Source organism: Jaculus jaculus, chromosome 6 (genome assembly GCF_020740685.1).
Source record: "Jaculus jaculus isolate mJacJac1 chromosome 6, mJacJac1.mat.Y.cur, whole genome shotgun sequence".
NCBI classification, from domain to species: Eukaryota; Metazoa; Chordata; class Mammalia; order Rodentia; family Dipodidae; genus Jaculus; species Jaculus jaculus.
In genome coordinates, this window is record NC_059107.1 from 80117772 (window position 1) to 80135657 (window position 17886).

Sequence of the window (17886 nt, forward strand, 5' to 3'; positions counted from 1 at the left end):
AAACCAGCTCTACAGAAAATACTTGATAGAATCCTCCATGATGAAGAAAAGGAAAACCACACATATAAGGAACCTAGAAAAAACAAGCAATACTCAAATACTTGTTAAAAGAGCACAGGTAGAACCGGAACCACAAAAAAAAAAAAAAAATGGCAAATATAAATACACACCTTTCAATAATATCTCTTAATATCAACGGCCTCAATGCCCCCCAAAAAAGACATAGGTTTGCAGACTGGGTTAAAAAGCAGGATCCTACAATTTGTTGTCTCCAAGAAACATACCTTTCTACAAAGGATAGACATTATCTTAGGGTGAAAGGTTGGAAGATGGTGTTTAACAGATATATACAGGACATTTCATCCAAAGGCTGCAGAATATACATTCTTTTCAGCAGCACATGGAACATTCTCTAAAATAGACCATATATTAGGACACAAAGCAAATCTTAACAAATTCAGGAAAATTGAAATAATTCCTTGTATTCTATGTGACCACAATGGAATTAAACTACAAATCAATACCAAGAAAGGCTATAGAGCATACACAAAATCATGGAAAATAAACAATACACTACTTAATGATATATGGGTCAATGAAGAAATCAAGAAGGAAATCCAAAAATTTATAGAGTCAAATAATGAGAACATAACATATCAAGATCTCTGGGACACAATGAAGGCAGTTCTAAGAGGTAAATTTATAGCCTTAAGTGCCTATATTAAGAAATTAGAAAGGTCACAGGTAAACGACCTAATGCTTGACCTTAAAGCCTTGGAAAAAGAAGAACAAGGCAAACCAAAAATCAGTAGACGGGAAGAAATAATAAAGATTAGGGCAGAAATTAATGAAATAGAAACAAAAAAAAAAAAAAACCAATCCAAAGAATTAATGAAACAAAGAGTTGGTTCTTTGAAAGGATAAACAAGATTGATAAACCGTTAGCAAATCTGACCAAAAGAAAGAGAGAAGAGACACAAATTAATAAAATCAGAGATGAACAAGGTAAAATCACAACAGATTCCAGAGAAATTCAAAAAATCATAGGGACATACTACAAAAGCATATACTCCACAAACTATGAAAATCTGAAAGAAATGGATGATTTCCTTGATTTATATGACCTACCTATATTAAATCAAAATGAGATTAATCACCTAAATAGACCTATAACAAACATGGAGATACAAACAGTTATCAATAATCTCCCAACTAAAAAAAGCCCAGGCCCAGATGGATTCACTGCTGAATTTTACCAGACCTTTAAGGAAGAGTTAACACCATTGCTTCTTAAGCTTTTCCAGGAAATAGAAAAAGAAGGAATTCTACCAAACTCCTTCTATGAGGCCAGCATCACCCTGATACCAAAACCAGGCAAAGATAGAACAAAAAAAGAAAATTACAGACCAATCTCCCTCATGAACATAGATGCAAAAATTCTCAATAAAATATTGGCAAACAGAATACAAGAGTATATCAAAAAGATCATTCACCCTGACCAAGTAGGCTTTATCCCAGAGATGCAGGGATGGTTCAACATACGCAAATCTATAAATGTAATAACTATATAAATGGGTTGAAGGACAAAAATCACATGATCAACTCATTGGACGCAGAGAAAGCATTTGACAAAATCCAACATCCCTTCATGATAAAAGTCCTACAGAGACTGGGAATAGAAGGAACATATCTCAATATAATAAAAGCTATTTATGACAAGCCTACAGCCAACATATTACTAAACGGGGAAAAACTGGAAGCTTTTCCACTAAAATCAGGAACAAGACAAGGGTGTCCACTGTGCCCACTTTTATTTAATATAGTTCTGGAAGTCTTAGCCATAGCAATAAGGCAAGAGACACACATAAAAGGGATACAAATTGGAAAGGAAGAGATCAAGTTATCATTATTTGCAGATACATAAAGGACCCTAAAGACTCTACTAGCAAACTGTTAGAGCTGATCAAAACCTACAGCCATGTAGCAGGATACAAAATAAATACACAGAAATCAGTAGCCTTCATATATGCTAACAACAAACACACAGAGGATGAAATCAGAGAATTGCTCCCATTCACAATTGCATCAAAAAAAATAAAGTACCTTGGAATAAACCTAACCAAGGAAGTAAAGAATCTCTACAATGAGAACTTTAAAACACTCAAGCGAGAAATTGCAGAAGACACTAGAAAGTGGAAAAACATCCCCTGTTCCTGGATAGGAAGAATCAATATTGTGAAAATGGCAATCTTACCAAAAGCAATCTACACATTTAATGCAATCCCTATCAAAATTCCAAAAGCATTCTTCATGCAAATAGAAAAAGCAATCCAAAAATTCATTTGCAATCACAAAAAACCTCGAATATCTAAAATATTACTGAGCAACAAAAATAAAGCTGGTGGTATCACCATACCTGATTTTAACCTATACTACAGAGCCATAGTAACAAAAACAGCGTGGTCCTGGCACAAAAACAGACATGTAAATCAGTGGAACAGAATAGAGGACCCAGATGTAAGCCCAAGTAGCTATAGCCACCTGATATTCGATAAAAATGCCCAAAATACTCATTGGAGAAATGACAGCCTCTTCAGCAAATGGTGTTGGGAAAACTGGATATATATCTGCAGAAGGATGAAAATAGATTCTTGTCTCTCGCCATGCACAAGAATTAAGTCCAAATGGATTAAAGACCTTAACATCAGACCTGAAACTCTGAAACTGCTAGAGGAAAAAGTAGGGGAAACCCTTCAACATATTGGTCTTGGCAAAGACTTTCTGAACACAACCCCAATTGCTCAGGTAATAAAACCACAGATCAATCACTGGGACCTCATGAAATTACAAAGATTTTGCTCTGCAAAGGACACAGTAATAAAAGCAAAGAGGCAACCTACAGAATGGGAAAAAATCTTCGCCAGCTATACATCTGATAGAGGATTAATATCTAGGATATACAAAGAACTCAAAAAAAGTTAAATACTAAGGAATCAAACAGGCCAATCAAAAAGTGGGCTATGGAGCTAAATAGAGCATTCTCAAAGGAAGAAATATGAATCACATATAAGCATCTAAAAAAATGTTCCACGTCACTAGCCATCAGGGAAATGCAGATTAAAACTACATTGAGATTCCATCTCACTCCTCTCAGATTGGCCACCATTATGAAAACAAATTATCATAAATGTTGGCGGGGATGTGGAAAAACAGAAACCCTTCTACACTGCTGGTGGGAATGCAATCTGGTCCAGCCATTGTGGAAATCAGTGTGGAGGTTCCTAAAACAGCTAAAGATTGATCTACCATATGACCCAGCTATAGCACTCCTAGGCATATATCCAAAGGACTCATCTCATTTCCTTAGAAGTACGTGCTCAACCATGTTTATTGCTGCTCAATTTATAATAGCTGGGAAATGGAACCAGCCTAAATGTCCCTCAACTGATGAGTGGATAATGAAGATGTGGCACATTTATACAATGGAGTTCTACTCAGCAGTAAAGAAAAATGAAGTTATGAAATTTAAAGAAAAATGGATGGACCTGGAAGAGATTATGCTAAGTGAGGTAACCCAGGCCCAGAAAGCCAAGCACCACATGTTCTCTCTCATATGTGGATACTAGCTACCGATGATTGGGCTTCTGCATGGGAATGAAAATACTTAGTAGCAGAGGCCAGTGAGTTAAAAGGGAGACATAAAGGGAAGAGAAAGGAAGGGAGGAGGGTACTTAATAGGTTGATATTTTATATATGTAAGTACAATGATTATTATGGGGACATAATATGATGGAGAATGGAATTTCAAAGGGGAAAGTGTGGGAGGTGGGGAGGGAGGGAATTACCAAGGGATTTTTTTAAATAAAAATGCTAATAAAAGGGCTGGAGAGATGGCTTAGCGGTTAAGCGCTTGCCTGTGAAGCCTAAGGACCCCGGTTCAAGGCTCGCTTCCCCAGGTCCCACGTTAGCCAGATGCACAAGGGGGCGCACGCATCTGGAGTTCGTTTGCAGAGGCTGGAAGCCCTGGCATGCCCATTCTCTCTCTCCCTCTATCTGTCTTTCTCTCTGTGTCTGTTGCTCTCAAATAAATAAATAAAAATTTTTTTAAAAAATGCTAATAAAAACTTTAAAAAAAATGTCTGATTGAGACTGAGCCACAGTGCCCCCTGCTTCCCACAGTCTACTGCACTACCTGGGAGGGCTGACCCAACTGGGCTGAGCATCAGGTTTATCCTCCAAACTTACCAACCAATCAGGTCTTCCCCTACATACCTTAATCTGATAATATACAGGCTGCGCCTTCCAGCCCCTGCCTGTCTTCTCTCTGGAAAGACCCTCCGTGTGTGTGTGTGTGTGTGTGTGTGTGTGTGTGTGTGTGTGTGTGTCTGTCTGTCTGTCTGTCTGTCTGATAATATACAGGCAGCTGCCTTCCAGCCCCTGCCTGTCTTCTCTCTGGAAAGACCCTCTGTGTGTGTGTATGGTTTTCTCCAGCTCTTATTCTGTGCTGCTGAACACACATGAGCCAGGCTGGGAGGGGGTGGGAGGGCACTGCATTATTTCTTGATCTTAAATTGCCACTTCTCTCTGCTTTATAGTTTGTGATAACTACTCTGATTAATGCATGACTTTCTGATTCCTGAATCGACCATGTGTGTACATTTCTTACACTCCAATTCTACCATATGGGTTCTCTCAGCAACTGCAGGCTTGCTACCTTTGTAATTTCTCTAAACCATGAGCGTAACTCTCATTATTACTTATTTCCTCTCTGGATCTCTTGGTCTCAGCCTTGATATCTGGCCCCCTCACTGTTTGTTCTCTTAACTTCCATGTGGATTCCTCCCAATTTTCCCAACACAAGCTCCTAGATTCTGCTTTTTGTATGCCAGCAGCTTTACCCTAATTTCTCTTTAAAAGCCTCAGTTTCTCTCAAGTTCACATGCTTGTGGCTCTACTCCAGTTGTTCCTAGAGAACCTCAATTTCTCTTCTGCTTTGATACTTTTCCTCTTCAGGATGCACGGGGAGGATGCCATGTGTGTTTTCTGAGTCTCTCTACGTATACATCTACATTATACCTTCATGTGCTTACAACTCTATTCCAGTCCTTTTATAAAGATTTCTCTTAAATGAACCTTATAAACTATAAAATATTTCCATATGAGAATGTGCTTCCTACTTTCCATGTGTTTAGCCTTTCTTCCTAGACCCCATTTTCCCTTAAATAAACCCCACAATTTGTGATTTCCCCCTAAATAAACTTAATAATAATTTATCCTTCTTGAGTTTGTCTTTATTAATTCTTTATTAAAGTTAGGACAGAATCCAAAACTTAAGGTTCATAAATGCTGGGGGACCCCTCCTGAACCCCAAAATCTTATATGGCTGGTACCAAGTTACATGCTTTCCTTCTGAGGGGTCTAGAATTCTGGTATGTGTTAAATACACACCATGGTTACTATCCCCACAAAAATGCCCAGTGCTAATGTCTATTGGACTTCCCTGGCACTGATATGGTATACATACTGCTTGCCACATTTTTGTTCCTAGAACCTGAAGTCTGAGTGCTCTCTCCTGAGTGGGAGACAGCAAAGGGAGCTTGTTCATGGAGTCATACAGGCTCCATCTGTGCCTTTCCCTCTTATGATCAAGCTGCGGATCCTTACCACACTGCTCTCCTAACTCTTAAACACAAATACAACTATACGGTAAACTCTAGAAAACATCTAACCTTAATATGGGTAGGGATGAAAATGTTCATCAAAGGCTCTAAGATTGCAAGCCTGGCACTATGGGATATTTGCCGTGGTTTAACCTCTGAGCTTAAATTCCATCATAGCAAGTCATGTACTTATAACCTCAGAGCACCAATCTTCTTAAAGGCCTCATGTTCATGGACCATGGCTATGATGTGCAGGCAAAGGCCAAATGTTCACGTACCATGGGTGTCTCTGCAGGGCTAAGTCTCATGTTCACGGCTCATGGGTGTCTCTGCAGGGCTAAGGCCTCGTGTTCATGGCTCATGGGTGTCTCTGCAGGGCTAAGGCCTCGTGTTCATGGACCATGGGTGTCTCTGCAGGGCTAAGCCCTCATAGACATGTACCATGAGCACAGATGCAGGTGAAGGTCTCATATTCATGTGCCACGGCTGCAGGCCTTATCTGCACTGTGCCTCTTTTCTTACAAGCGCTTTTATCTGCCCCTCCCCCCACAGCCAATACTATCCTTTGCTTGGCTTTCTTTTTCTCTATTTTTCTAGTATATTTCAGCTCAATTCCATCCTCTAAAAAGGTGTCATCAACACTTCCATTTTTTGGGGTGGCTCTACTCTCTGTATACATCTCCATCACTGCCCTTACTGCAGTATGTCATAAGCTCATGATGGTCTGTCCCCCTTACCAGGTCATAAGGTTCCAGGGTGAAAAGTTAAGAGTTATACTTACTTCTGGACCTAGCATCCAGCTTAATGCTTAAGATGAAATTGAAGAGCTAAGTAAAGGTCTATAAAAGTACACCTTTATGATAAATTCTCAGTTTAATTTCAATTTTATACTTCCATGATTCTCCTCATGAGACAGTTCAGGGGTGACAGGGCTCCAAAAATTAAAGTGAGGAATGTGGGCTGGAGAGATGGCTTAGCGGTTAAGCGCTTGCCTGTGAAGCCTAAGTACCCTGGTTTGAGGCTCGATTCCCCAGGACCCAGGTTAGTCAGGTGCACAAGGGGGCACACGCGTCTAGAGTTTACTTGCAATGGCTGGAAGCCCTGACACCCCCATTCTCTCTCTCTCTGCCTCCTTCTCTCTCTCTGTCGCTCTCAAATAAATAAATAAAAATAAACAACAAAATCTTTTTTTTTTTAAAGTGAGGAATGTGATTGTGCCTGTGGGGAGAATTTAGGTCACTGAACTTTACTACAGGTCAGTAATGCCAGAGGGAGAATCTGTTTTTTTTTATCATCTTTTGAAACCTCACCTGAGAAGGGAAGTAAGTGTCTCTATTCTTATGCCTTCCTTTCCTGGAAGAATGTAAACTATTAGGCCTTTTCCAGAAAACCTGACCCTAGACACCTGATATCAGGACTGGACTGACTAGACCAGCCACTCATCCAGGTGGCTCACAAAAAACATCCCAACCTGGCTTTCAAAGTGGGCTTCCCCATTTCTGGAAACCCCCTCTTTTCCCATTACCAGGCAAGAGTTCCTTCCTTTTCTTAAGTTCTTTCTATAATCTAATGAAATATTTCAGAGCTTTATGCTCAGGTCTATGGATCTCAATTTTTTTAATTCATAAGAAAAGAATCCAGAGGCCAATGAATTAGTGAAAGCCGTGAGTGACCTTCGAGTTTATAGGACCTTTGCTCCTGAGTTATTGCTCACCCAAGAGCTAAGACAAGGTTCCAATGTTCTGAAATACACCTCAAGATTCCCATATCACTTCACCTTATTTTATGTAAATTATAGTCCTAATCTCTAGAAAAATTTTCTGTCATAATTTGTAGGCTACATGAACTTATACTACATTTGCAGCCCATGCTTCTGACATGTCTACAAACTGCCAGCAGAAAGTTATACAAGTTAACGCCACTCCTCACATCAGCAATCTAGAGGTTATCTGCACAAAAAGAGATCGCAGAATTTTTCTTCTAAGTTGCAGATTATATAAACTGAGACACTAAAAAGGCAAAGCAAAGAGGATGAGTTGAACAAGGACAGATGGATGTAGAAAGGGAAGGAGGATGGTTAAGAGGAAAATATAAAGAGAAGAAAAGGGGGGAGGAAGAAGAGGGCCAAGTAGGGAAGAAGGAAGAATAAATAGAAGAAGAGGATGGGAAGGAAGAAAGCAGAAAAGCAATTTGTCTTGACAACATATGGAATGCCAAAAGTGATGGTATAATGGCAGTTCCTCAAGCAGCCATCCATAGTTCCTTTTAATCCACCCTAATGGTACTCATTGTTCTTTTAACAAAGCTTGTCATACCCTGGGTAGTTATAAATAATATCTTTCTTTTCTCTACATACAATGCAGTTTACTATTTTGACAGTAACACACAATATAAAAATCACAAGGTCCTGCATTTCACTTGTATTTATAGCTTATCATTGAAAAATAATGATAAAAGTGGGTTTAGACTGTGTTATTCCAATAACACAGAGAGATAACTGCATTTATTTTTCAGTTGCTTTCCTCTCATTTAAGTAAGCACATTTAGAAAACCTTTAATAGATGTATAATTGGGGGGGTTATGATCAGAGTTTAAAAAATTATTTTTTCAATTCAGATGTCATTTCATTCAGTTTTGGCAAAGTCCCCACCTGCTGCTTTAAATAAATTGACAAATTAACTGTTAATATGTGTGGGCTATTTGCAAAGGTGTGTGGGTGTCAGCTATCTGAGTTCAGCATGTCAATGAGGAGGATCTATTTTATATCTGATGAGTATATTTGGTAGTACTGTGAAATCAAAATCTGAATTTGCCCACATTTTTCCAACTATATATGAAAGGACAGGAAAATATTTGGATATTGTAAGAACTATTGTAAAATTACTATTCAAACCTATCACAAGTAAAAATTTTCCCTAACATTGCTGGTTCTACTATGCTATCATTAAAAGAAGCAACGATGTGGCCAGGGACAGTTCATGTGGAAGTAAGAGAAGAGAGAGACAGCAGGCTAAATTTTTCTATATTAAATGACCTTCTAACTGAAAATATGTTTATGATTACAAATACAGCATCTGCACATTCACATAAATCCCTTGTATTTTTTTAACTTGTAATCTTTTTTTAAGTATGCTTTATAAACAAAATAAATAAAAGATAAGAATGTAGCTAACATATTCTGATGATATACACAAAAGGAAGTTATCTATGAGGTTAAAACAGTAGATGCAAGTTAATAGATATATTTAAATATTAAAAAGAAACATATATTCAATGTTTTCCCACAAGAAAGATAAAAAATCAGAGGGTGCATGAAACTGGAGCTCATAATGGGACCATTAGCTAAAGCACCCCTCTTTAAACATCTAAAGTCTTTTAACCCAAGAATGTTTAAGAAATGACTTAGTATTTTTTGATCATAGATACATTTGAAAAGAGATCATGCAAAAACCAGTGAGCTGCTGATAAATATTTTTAAGTAGATGTACCACAATTAGTGTACATGAACAATTAGTAATTCATGCAGCTGAGGGTACACAGAAAGCTAAACATACTCACCTAGTGGAACGCTATCTAGATCTGTATAAACAATAGCAGAAGGAAACAAAAAGCAATACTCCAATCAAAACAGATCCAATGTTAAAGAACTCTCACAATACAAGATATGTCCCATTTCTAAGATATACAGAATAGATGCCATAACAGACACTGACATGTAGTTTTAGGGCAGTTAGGTATGCAGATTAAAGTAAAAAAAATTGGTTAATCATTTAATTTTAAGTAATTTAAATAAGCAATTAAGAAACTTTATTTGTTTCCCTATCCATAAAAACTAATTGCTCAATAAAGTTAAGTAGTCTTTTTTTAACTTGGTAATCATTTCTTGGAATGACACTCCCCCCCCCAAATTTATATACACATGCAAATTAAAGAACAATTATAAAAAGCACAAGTAAGTATAGCATCTATTCAGATAAGTCATAGAGGAGCTGTAGGACAGCAAGTGCGAAAAGCCACGCTTCTATGCACCACATGCAACTAAGTTTGGTCACCACTACCTTGTAAAGCATGGCCCAGTAAAGCATCGAGCTCCGGGTTCAGTTCTGCTTTCTCCTTCAACATGTGAAACAAGAGCTGGTTTTGTGTAGCACTGGTTATTTCAGTTTGCTTCAGTCGACCTTCAAGTACTTTAATTTGAGCCTCTTTCTGGGCAGCCTGAAGACCCTGAAACAATCACCACCACAACAAGTTGTCTTACATTTCCACAGAACAAAATCTACCTCATTAACTCCACAGCAAACAGCAAAGACATAAGGTATATGGGCTTTAACATCAGACAGACTTGATGCAAGCCATCTTCTCTTCTAACTAGTTCAGAGATCTTAGAGAAGTTTCCCTCCCTATCCAATATGCTGTACTCATACTTCTCAGTCTCCTTACATGTAAAATGCTATGAATAAATACCTACTCTCTGGCATATGGTAAAAATGGAGAGAATATAAGTGGTCTAACATAGTCCCAGTGTGGAAAACAAGTGAGTCAGGAGTTACACCGTCAACATAGGGGCAAAAGTTTCTTACTGGCAATAAATTAGTGTGTTTGCATTAAAAAAGGAGGGGGATACAAGTGAGTTTTTCTGTTTAATTTTCTTTTGAGCTAATAAAGACTTAGTCATGATATAAAATATGTTTCTGCTGATAATCTTTATTTTTTGCTAAAATTCTATGAGAATTATTTCTTCTTTATTGGTTCAAATTCAGAAACATAACAGAGAATGAGCTAATGAAACTGAACTAAATGTTGCTAGCTTTTTCTAACTATATACAAAGGTTTCGTGTATATTTTCCAGTGAAGAATCTCCTTCATTATTACTAAAGAGAAAGGTTATTGGAGAGAGAAAAGCAAAACTGTATTGGTCAAAACTTAGGTTTTCAAGAATAGGATAGTAAGCTGGACATGGTGGCACATGCCTTTAACCCCAGCACTCAGGAGGCAGAGGTAGGAAGATCACTGTGAGTTCTAGGCCACCCTGAGACTACATAGTGAATTCCAGGTCAGCTTGAGCTAGAGTGAGACCCTACCTTGAAAAACAAAAACAAAACAAACAAACAAACAAACAAACAAATCCAGGGTAGTTAAATCTTACCTTATTGATACCCATTGACAGGAAGTGATCTAACAGGTACCGGGCTTCTGTAAGTGTACAGGCATTAATTACTGCAGTAACATCCAATGTCTCACCTTCTTCCTATATCAAATCAGTATGTAATGATCATTACTTTAATTTGTACATATTTTAACAGCAGATAAGTATATTGAATTTATTTGATAGTATTTGATCAGCTAAAGAGGCTGCTTAAAAAAATAGAATGTCATCCCTGATCCAAGAAAGGCATGATCTACTCTAGCAGAAAAACATACAGCTGAGTACTTAAGAATCCAAGGCAAGATATAATAAATGATAAATGTGATCCAATAAACAATATCACAATGCCAACAATCAAGTGAACAGCAAGGAAATGTGACTTATGTAAAAACCTAAGAGTCAGATTAAACCAATAACTAGAAAATTCCTTCATATCAAAACTCAAAAATAAAAATAGAAAATTCCTGTTCATTATGCCATTAAGCATTTTTTTTAGGATCCCAGGCATGGTGGTACATACCTGTAACCCATCACTCAAGGTCATCTCCACATAGGGAGTTTGAGGCCAGCCTATACTAGAGATCCTGCCCTGCCCCACATTCTCCCAAAATCATTTAAGTTGCATACCTTTGCTTCTTCCATCTGCATGATGTTGGCTTGACAGTCAGAAATGCTGTCGTTGATGTAATCTATGTTAGCAGTGACTGACTCCATCTCCTCACTGATGCTAACAACATTTTTATCTACCTCACCACTCTCCTTGACTATCTTCTCTCTTCTTTTTGAAAGTTTCTCTCGTCTTTTCGTTAGTTCTTCCCGTTGCTATGGAAAACACAGGTTGGATTTTCAGAAATGACATTCACCTACACATACACAGTACAATCAAAGACAAAACAACATAGCAGGTACTCAATTTTCCCAAGGAACAAGTTTGGAAGAGTTAAAACAATCAGCTAAGAAGAGTACATCTAGTATCTATTTCTGTACCCTGAGGAGTCTGTTCATGTCAGCTTCCATGTTGGAAATGGTCATTTTCTGCATGATGATATCTGTGACCCGGCGCTCCAGCAGCTGCCACTTCATGCGGGCTGTCTTGGAAGTAAACACCCGGCCAGTCAATTCTTTCCTCTGATATTTTTTTCTGTAATTTACAACAGAAAAATATAATGACCTATGAACTTATTTGACTGTGCAAATCCAGTACTAAGGCTTGTTCATGAATGCCCACAAGGAAAGCAAGGATCAAGAAGGACCTGGCTCCATTTGTAGTGGGTGTTGGCAAGGCCTGGACTCTCGCCACAGGAATTTTCATCTTCTGCTGGATGCCTGCCCTGGGTGCATCTGTTTCTACTGAAGCAGCACTAGAGCTTGTATCCTGAATAGGGACATCAGATGAGCTCAGCTTCCGAATGACTTTCCCAGCCACTTTATCAGACATGGGCCTAACTTGCCGACGAAGAGCCGTGACCTGAAATAGCATCAGAGGTAAGGTTTTATCCCAATCTGTAGAAATACATTACCTAAGGGTAGGGATGTAGCACAGTGGAAGAACACTTGTCTCTTATGTGCAAGGCCCTGATTCACTGGCAACACCATAAAACAGGAAAGAAAAAAAAGACACCATACTATTTATCTATAAGTTAGAATGTTTCTTCTAGGTAGTAAACTTGCTTACTGTACCTCTTCCGTTTTACGACGAAGAACCACTTCTTGATTTCTCTTTTGGGCTTCCAGAAGTCTAAGTTGATGCTGTAAAATAATATTGAAAACGATGAAACAGTAGACTGAAACACAGTATTTCCTACTCCTTTGTTAACATATACCCCTTATCCCTAAAAAACATGAGTCCTGAACAGAATCTAAGTTAACAGTCTTCCATTACTAATGATCATACCTACTTTATTGTGGCAAATGCAGAAACATACTGAAACCCATCCTTACCTAAAAATTAGAAAGTTATCTCTATTATATTTTTATTTATACCTTTGGTTATACTTTAACAAATACTACAAACTTATTATTTGTAAGTATTTCTGTAAATGCTTTGAAAATGTGTTTAAACTTTTTTCGTAGACATTGCATTTTATTTGCTGAATGAAGCACAAACAGGAAGCAACATTGTTTACAATCTTTTCAGTAGTCATCTTCTGCTACATGCAACAACCTTAAACTGCTTTAAACATAGAACACTCGAAATTAGCTTTTTACAATGATGCAGGGACTTTCATGATGATGGATACTGTAAATGGGCAATAAAATACATCATCATTGATGATAAAAGATCACTAATTATTATGTATGCTTCCAGTCATTCAACAGGGTTATAAATAAGAAAGAATTTTGGATTGAAAAGGAATACAGAGTCGGATATGGTGGCACATGCCTTTAATTAAGCACTCACAAGGAAGCTGAGGTAGGAGGATCACTGTGAGTTCAAGGCCAGCCTAAGACTATGTAGTGAATTTCAGATCAGCCTGACCTAGAGCAAGACCCTACCTGGAAAAAAAAAAAAAAAAAAAAAAAGAAAAGAAAAGAAAGAAAAAGAATGCAGATCTCATGTGAGTTCCATCAATTATTCAACTTTGTGCTCTTTGACAAGGCTTAGAAACTGCTGATTATCACATCCCTTCCAGCACGGCAGTTCTGTTCTATGACAAAAACCCCTTCTATCTGTATGCTGAATCCAAAGGATCATGTATTTGATGCTCATCCATATTCTCACTTCAGATATTTGCAATACCTGCATAATTGGCTGAAATTACTAACAGAAAAGCAAAGCTAATAAATATTTTCATGTGAATGAAATACCAAAAACTGAAATTAATATAGCTTGAAACTACATTAAATTTCTTTCTACTGAAAAACACCAGAAGCAAAGCAGAAAGAGCTCAAACAAATACAAGAGAGGAATGTGAGCTTTGTACATGGTTAGTCAACCCTGTATCTTTATAATAGAATCTAGACTTTATAACAGAATCTGATTTTGGACGAATTTTTAAACCTTGAAGCCATAGAAATAGAAGGCTTATGTCAACAAGCATCTTCTAATAAGGACTGGTCATTATCTCCGGCATATCTGTACAAATCCCTCACATGCTATAATAAGTGTCAGTTTATATAATAATTAAAGCTGAGGCAGCTTAGGGGTGATAAGACCCACAAAGGAAATGACTTACTCTTGGCTAAAGGTGAGATCGTCATTGGGGCTATAAGAAGAAAATCTAGGTCATTTCACTTTCCTGTAGGTCAGAAATGTCAGAAGGAAGAAGCTGGCTTTTTTTGTTTTTTTCCTTATCTCAGCAGAGGAGGTAGATATATGCTTCAGTTCTTATCTCTTCCTTTCCTGGGAGATGAAGGTATTTAAGGGACTAATCCCCTTCCCAGAACCTGATCCCAGACACCTTGGGTCAGGAGCAACTGGACCAGATCAGCTGCTCATCTAGGGGCTCACATAAAACATGCTCCTCCAAGGTTTGGGGTCAACTTTTCCACTTCTCAGAACTACCTTTTCCATCTCTTAGGCAAGAGTTCTGCATTTTTTTCTTTCTCTTAAATTCTGAGCTCCCCATTTTCAGGGAACCTACTTTTGCCCTGTTCTTGAGCAAGAGCTCTGAATTCACTTCTTTCCCTACTAAGCTTCCCTTCTCTTAACCACTCTCCCTGCTGAAGCTATAAGTTATAACAACATTTTTCTGAACTTTATCCTCTGGCCTGTGATTTTACTTATAAAATTTATAAAACAAGAGCCCAGAGGCCTCTGACTTAGTGTAAGTTTTGTGTGACCATGACAGTCCAGCATCCTAACTCCTGAGTTATTGTCCAACCTAGACTCAAGAAAAGCTTGGTTGCTCTCAAGACTCCCCAAGTTCCTCTATCAATACTTGTCCTTAATCTTCCCTTAATGTAGTTATACAAAGTTCTTTCTTTTATTAAACCATCTTCTTCTAACAGTCTTCTGACAAAATGGAGACAAATTTACTCACATCTCTTTTACGTTGATCCTTTTTCAACTGTGCGATTTCTCTGTTTCTTCTAGACTCTGTCAGTCTGGCTTTCTCTTGTTCTTCTTTCATTTGTTTCATTAGGCGAACCTAAAATTAAGTATATACATCTATCGAAGCTACTCTTACAATATGCAGTCAATGATCACATGGAGAGAAGCTCTCACAATTTTAATACCTAACATGAAAACATGGTCTTGCTATATTCTTTAGTCAATTAGTATTTTTGGAAGATTAATACATCATGTTTCCAAAACATTTGTTCCAAATTGACGAGTATTGTATTATTCTTATCCTTAACATTCAGTGAATTATGAAATTTAACAGAAGGTGTCTGTTTTCTATCTCTGGCTGTTCTGTCACTGTCTCTCACTCTATCTTTCTGTATCTCATCCTCTTGATAGAAGACAGAAACTGGCTTAGTGGGGACAAAATCCAAAGTGAACAGCATTCTCTTAGCTAGGTGCAGGAACTGTCCTTGGGTCTGTGGGGGGGCGGGGGGACACTTTACTATAGGTCATAAATGTCAGAGGAATCTGGCTTTTCCTTATCTCTACCCCCTTCTACTCCCTTCCTAGAGAATCAAGATTCCTGGGAAGAAATGATGATTACACACACCTGAAGCCAGAACTAGACTGGCAAAACCAGAGATCCACGACCTCCTACATATCCACAACCTGAGCCTCGAGGGTGGGCCTCCCAAACCCATTCTTGCACAAGAGCTCCACTTTCTTTTATGGGGCTTCTAAAACCCGGTCTTGCCTTCCTAGGCTAGAACTCCATCTTACCATCTTATGTCCCTCTATTATGTTCTGGGCTTAAGCCCTACCCCCTTTTCTTCCCCCCCCCCCATTAGATTTAAGCTATAATAAAATCTTTCTGAACCTTATCCTCTGGTCTGTAAGATAAGTATCTGGGAACACCCCAAATTGTCCATGTGTTGGCATACAAGGCACTCCAAAATTCCTATATCACTCTCATTGTCTATCTTTCCTGCTCTTCAAATGCACATTTATCTCACCTCCTTTCATTTTCCATTCTATTTATCTAGCTTTTCTGTTTTTTCACTCTCTCCATTTCTCCTTTCAGACCTGGTTTGACTCCACCTCTCCCTTCCTCTGCTAACCTACCTCAGGTTTTGCTAAGTTCCTACACTGACTACCCCAGTGACATACCCTTTCACTCTCTTTTCTCCACTCCCTCTTTCTCCTTTTGTGCTCCAAGCCACTGCTACAATAAACTTCTCTACCCCCAAAGAAATTGTGTCCCAGGATCTGTTTTTAAACAATTATAACACTGACCAGATGGATTTTCTTAACTACAATGAAGAAAAGGTTTCTGACGGATACCTACTGCAAACAAGATCTAACGGCTAAAGGGAAGGTAATCAGTTCATCACTTTTAAGACGAGGTTACTTTTGATGGCACAAAGAAGGGCCACATAATTTGTTTGTAGTAAATAATACAAATATTCTCAACATCAAAATTTAATGGAAAATGTAATCAATACCTTTGTTTTTTTCATTTCCATTACATCCTGCTGCAATTTTTTCAATTGCTTTTCATACTGGGACTGATTTTTCAGCAACCTTGCATGCTCTTTCTGAGCTGTCTGAAGTCTCTGCAATTCCTTATTCATGGCTTGAAGTTTCTTTTCATATTCAGACTTAACTTTTTTTGCCTTTTCTTCTGAGTAGGATTCCACTGATCCTGAATATCAAAAGTATTTGCATTGTTTTGTGAGACACAGATTTTTATTTCACACATCTGCAACTTATGGCATTGGAGAAGAACTCCCTCCCACAGGCTTAAACCTCAGGACAACAGAGATGCTGAACTATTTTCTCTCAGAGGAGGTTAGCTCATTTTCATTTTTACTGCCTACTCAATCCATTTAAAAGAATCAAAGATTTTATTTAAAAAAACAAAAAAACTCCAGAGAGGGACTTCCAGGTAAGATAGTGGCATAGGAGTTATACCAAACCAGCGGAGGGAGGGATTTAAGCAAAACCACATCAAAATACACTCTAATTCCAAAAAGTCAAGCTGTATACACTTTTATTGGCCACACTGGAGAAGCAGGAGAGACCAAGATCTGCCAGAAAGGAGGAAACCGGCCAGAATCCCACCACGGAGCTTGCTGCCCTGATCCATGTGCCCACCTGGCCTACCTGGCCTGTCGCTGAGCTGCAGGAGCAAAGACCAAACTAGGGAATTTTCCAACCTCATCAGCCTCCTTGCAAAGTCAAGAAAACTGAACAGGAGACAGCAGAGACCAGCTGAAGGGGATCCAAGTGGGACTAGCTGAGCAACTCCTATACAGCTCCAGGCTTCCTGTACTCTCCCATCCAACTGTCAGAACCACAACCCTCCAGAAAATGCATTCAGCCCCCAGTGACAAGGCACCCAGCACAGCTGATCAGAACACCAGATTCACAGCACAATACAGAGGGATCAAGGTGGGCACTAAGCATGGGTGAGATTTGAAGCCACCTCAAAAAGTAATGAGGCCAACTGACAAAAAAAAAGCGGGTACATAGGCCTGAACTGCAAGTTCAAATCTCTGTTTCCATGTCCGGGCATGTTATGGGTTACATATTCTTGGCTGGCTTTTCCATTCTCACGTAAACTGGATTTGGGGGTTGATTAGTGTTACCTTTGGTGCTTTCAGATTCATAGGGCCTTTGTCTTTTTCTTCTGTCATTATTGGGGGCAGGGTCTGATTCAGACCCAAGCTGACCTGGAACCCATTTTGGAACAGAAATCTCAACCTCCCAGCTGACAGTATTAAGGTGTAGAGAAACACACACACTTAGGGATTTTGGCTTTATAAGGTGATCTGTTTGTTTCAATCCCCACACTTGCATACTCTGTGCTGCTTTTTATTGAATGTATATTGCTCAGTTTAATTTTGCTAGTAAATTGTTTCACCCAGCCCACTAGAATACTTGAATATCAGGCAAACTCAACACCTAGAATTACATCTGCTGTTCTCTTGGAGTATAAGAGCAACACTTGGCTGTGATGACTTTGGAAGAAACCCTGTGGGCTGAGGCCCTACCTCAGGGTACATCAGCTC

General features: G+C 38.5%; 1 protein-coding gene across 12 annotated transcripts in view; it reads right to left on the reverse strand.

The window, feature by feature from the left end:
* Positions 1-17886, reverse strand: part of Kif21a (kinesin family member 21A) — a 166437-nt gene that overhangs the window by 46943 nt on the left and 101608 nt on the right. For 9 of the 12 annotated variants that reach the window (XM_045151555.1, XM_045151556.1, XM_045151551.1 and 6 more), the window contains 9 exons: positions 16318-16517; positions 14790-14897; positions 12487-12555; positions 12060-12274; positions 11794-11947; positions 11434-11628; positions 10807-10908; positions 9719-9884; positions 9219-9239 (listed from right to left, as the gene is read on the reverse strand). In XM_045151555.1, coding sequence (XP_045007490.1) covers positions 9219-9239; positions 9719-9884; positions 10807-10908; positions 11434-11628; positions 11794-11947; positions 12060-12274; positions 12487-12555; positions 14790-14897; positions 16318-16517 — 1230 coding nt within the window. The remainder of the gene's footprint in view (positions 1-9218; positions 9240-9718; positions 9885-10806; positions 10909-11433; positions 11629-11793; positions 11948-12059; positions 12275-12486; positions 12556-14789; positions 14898-16317; positions 16518-17886) is intronic. The other 3 variants (XM_004662178.3, XM_045151552.1, XM_045151548.1) reach the window with 1 other exon arrangement.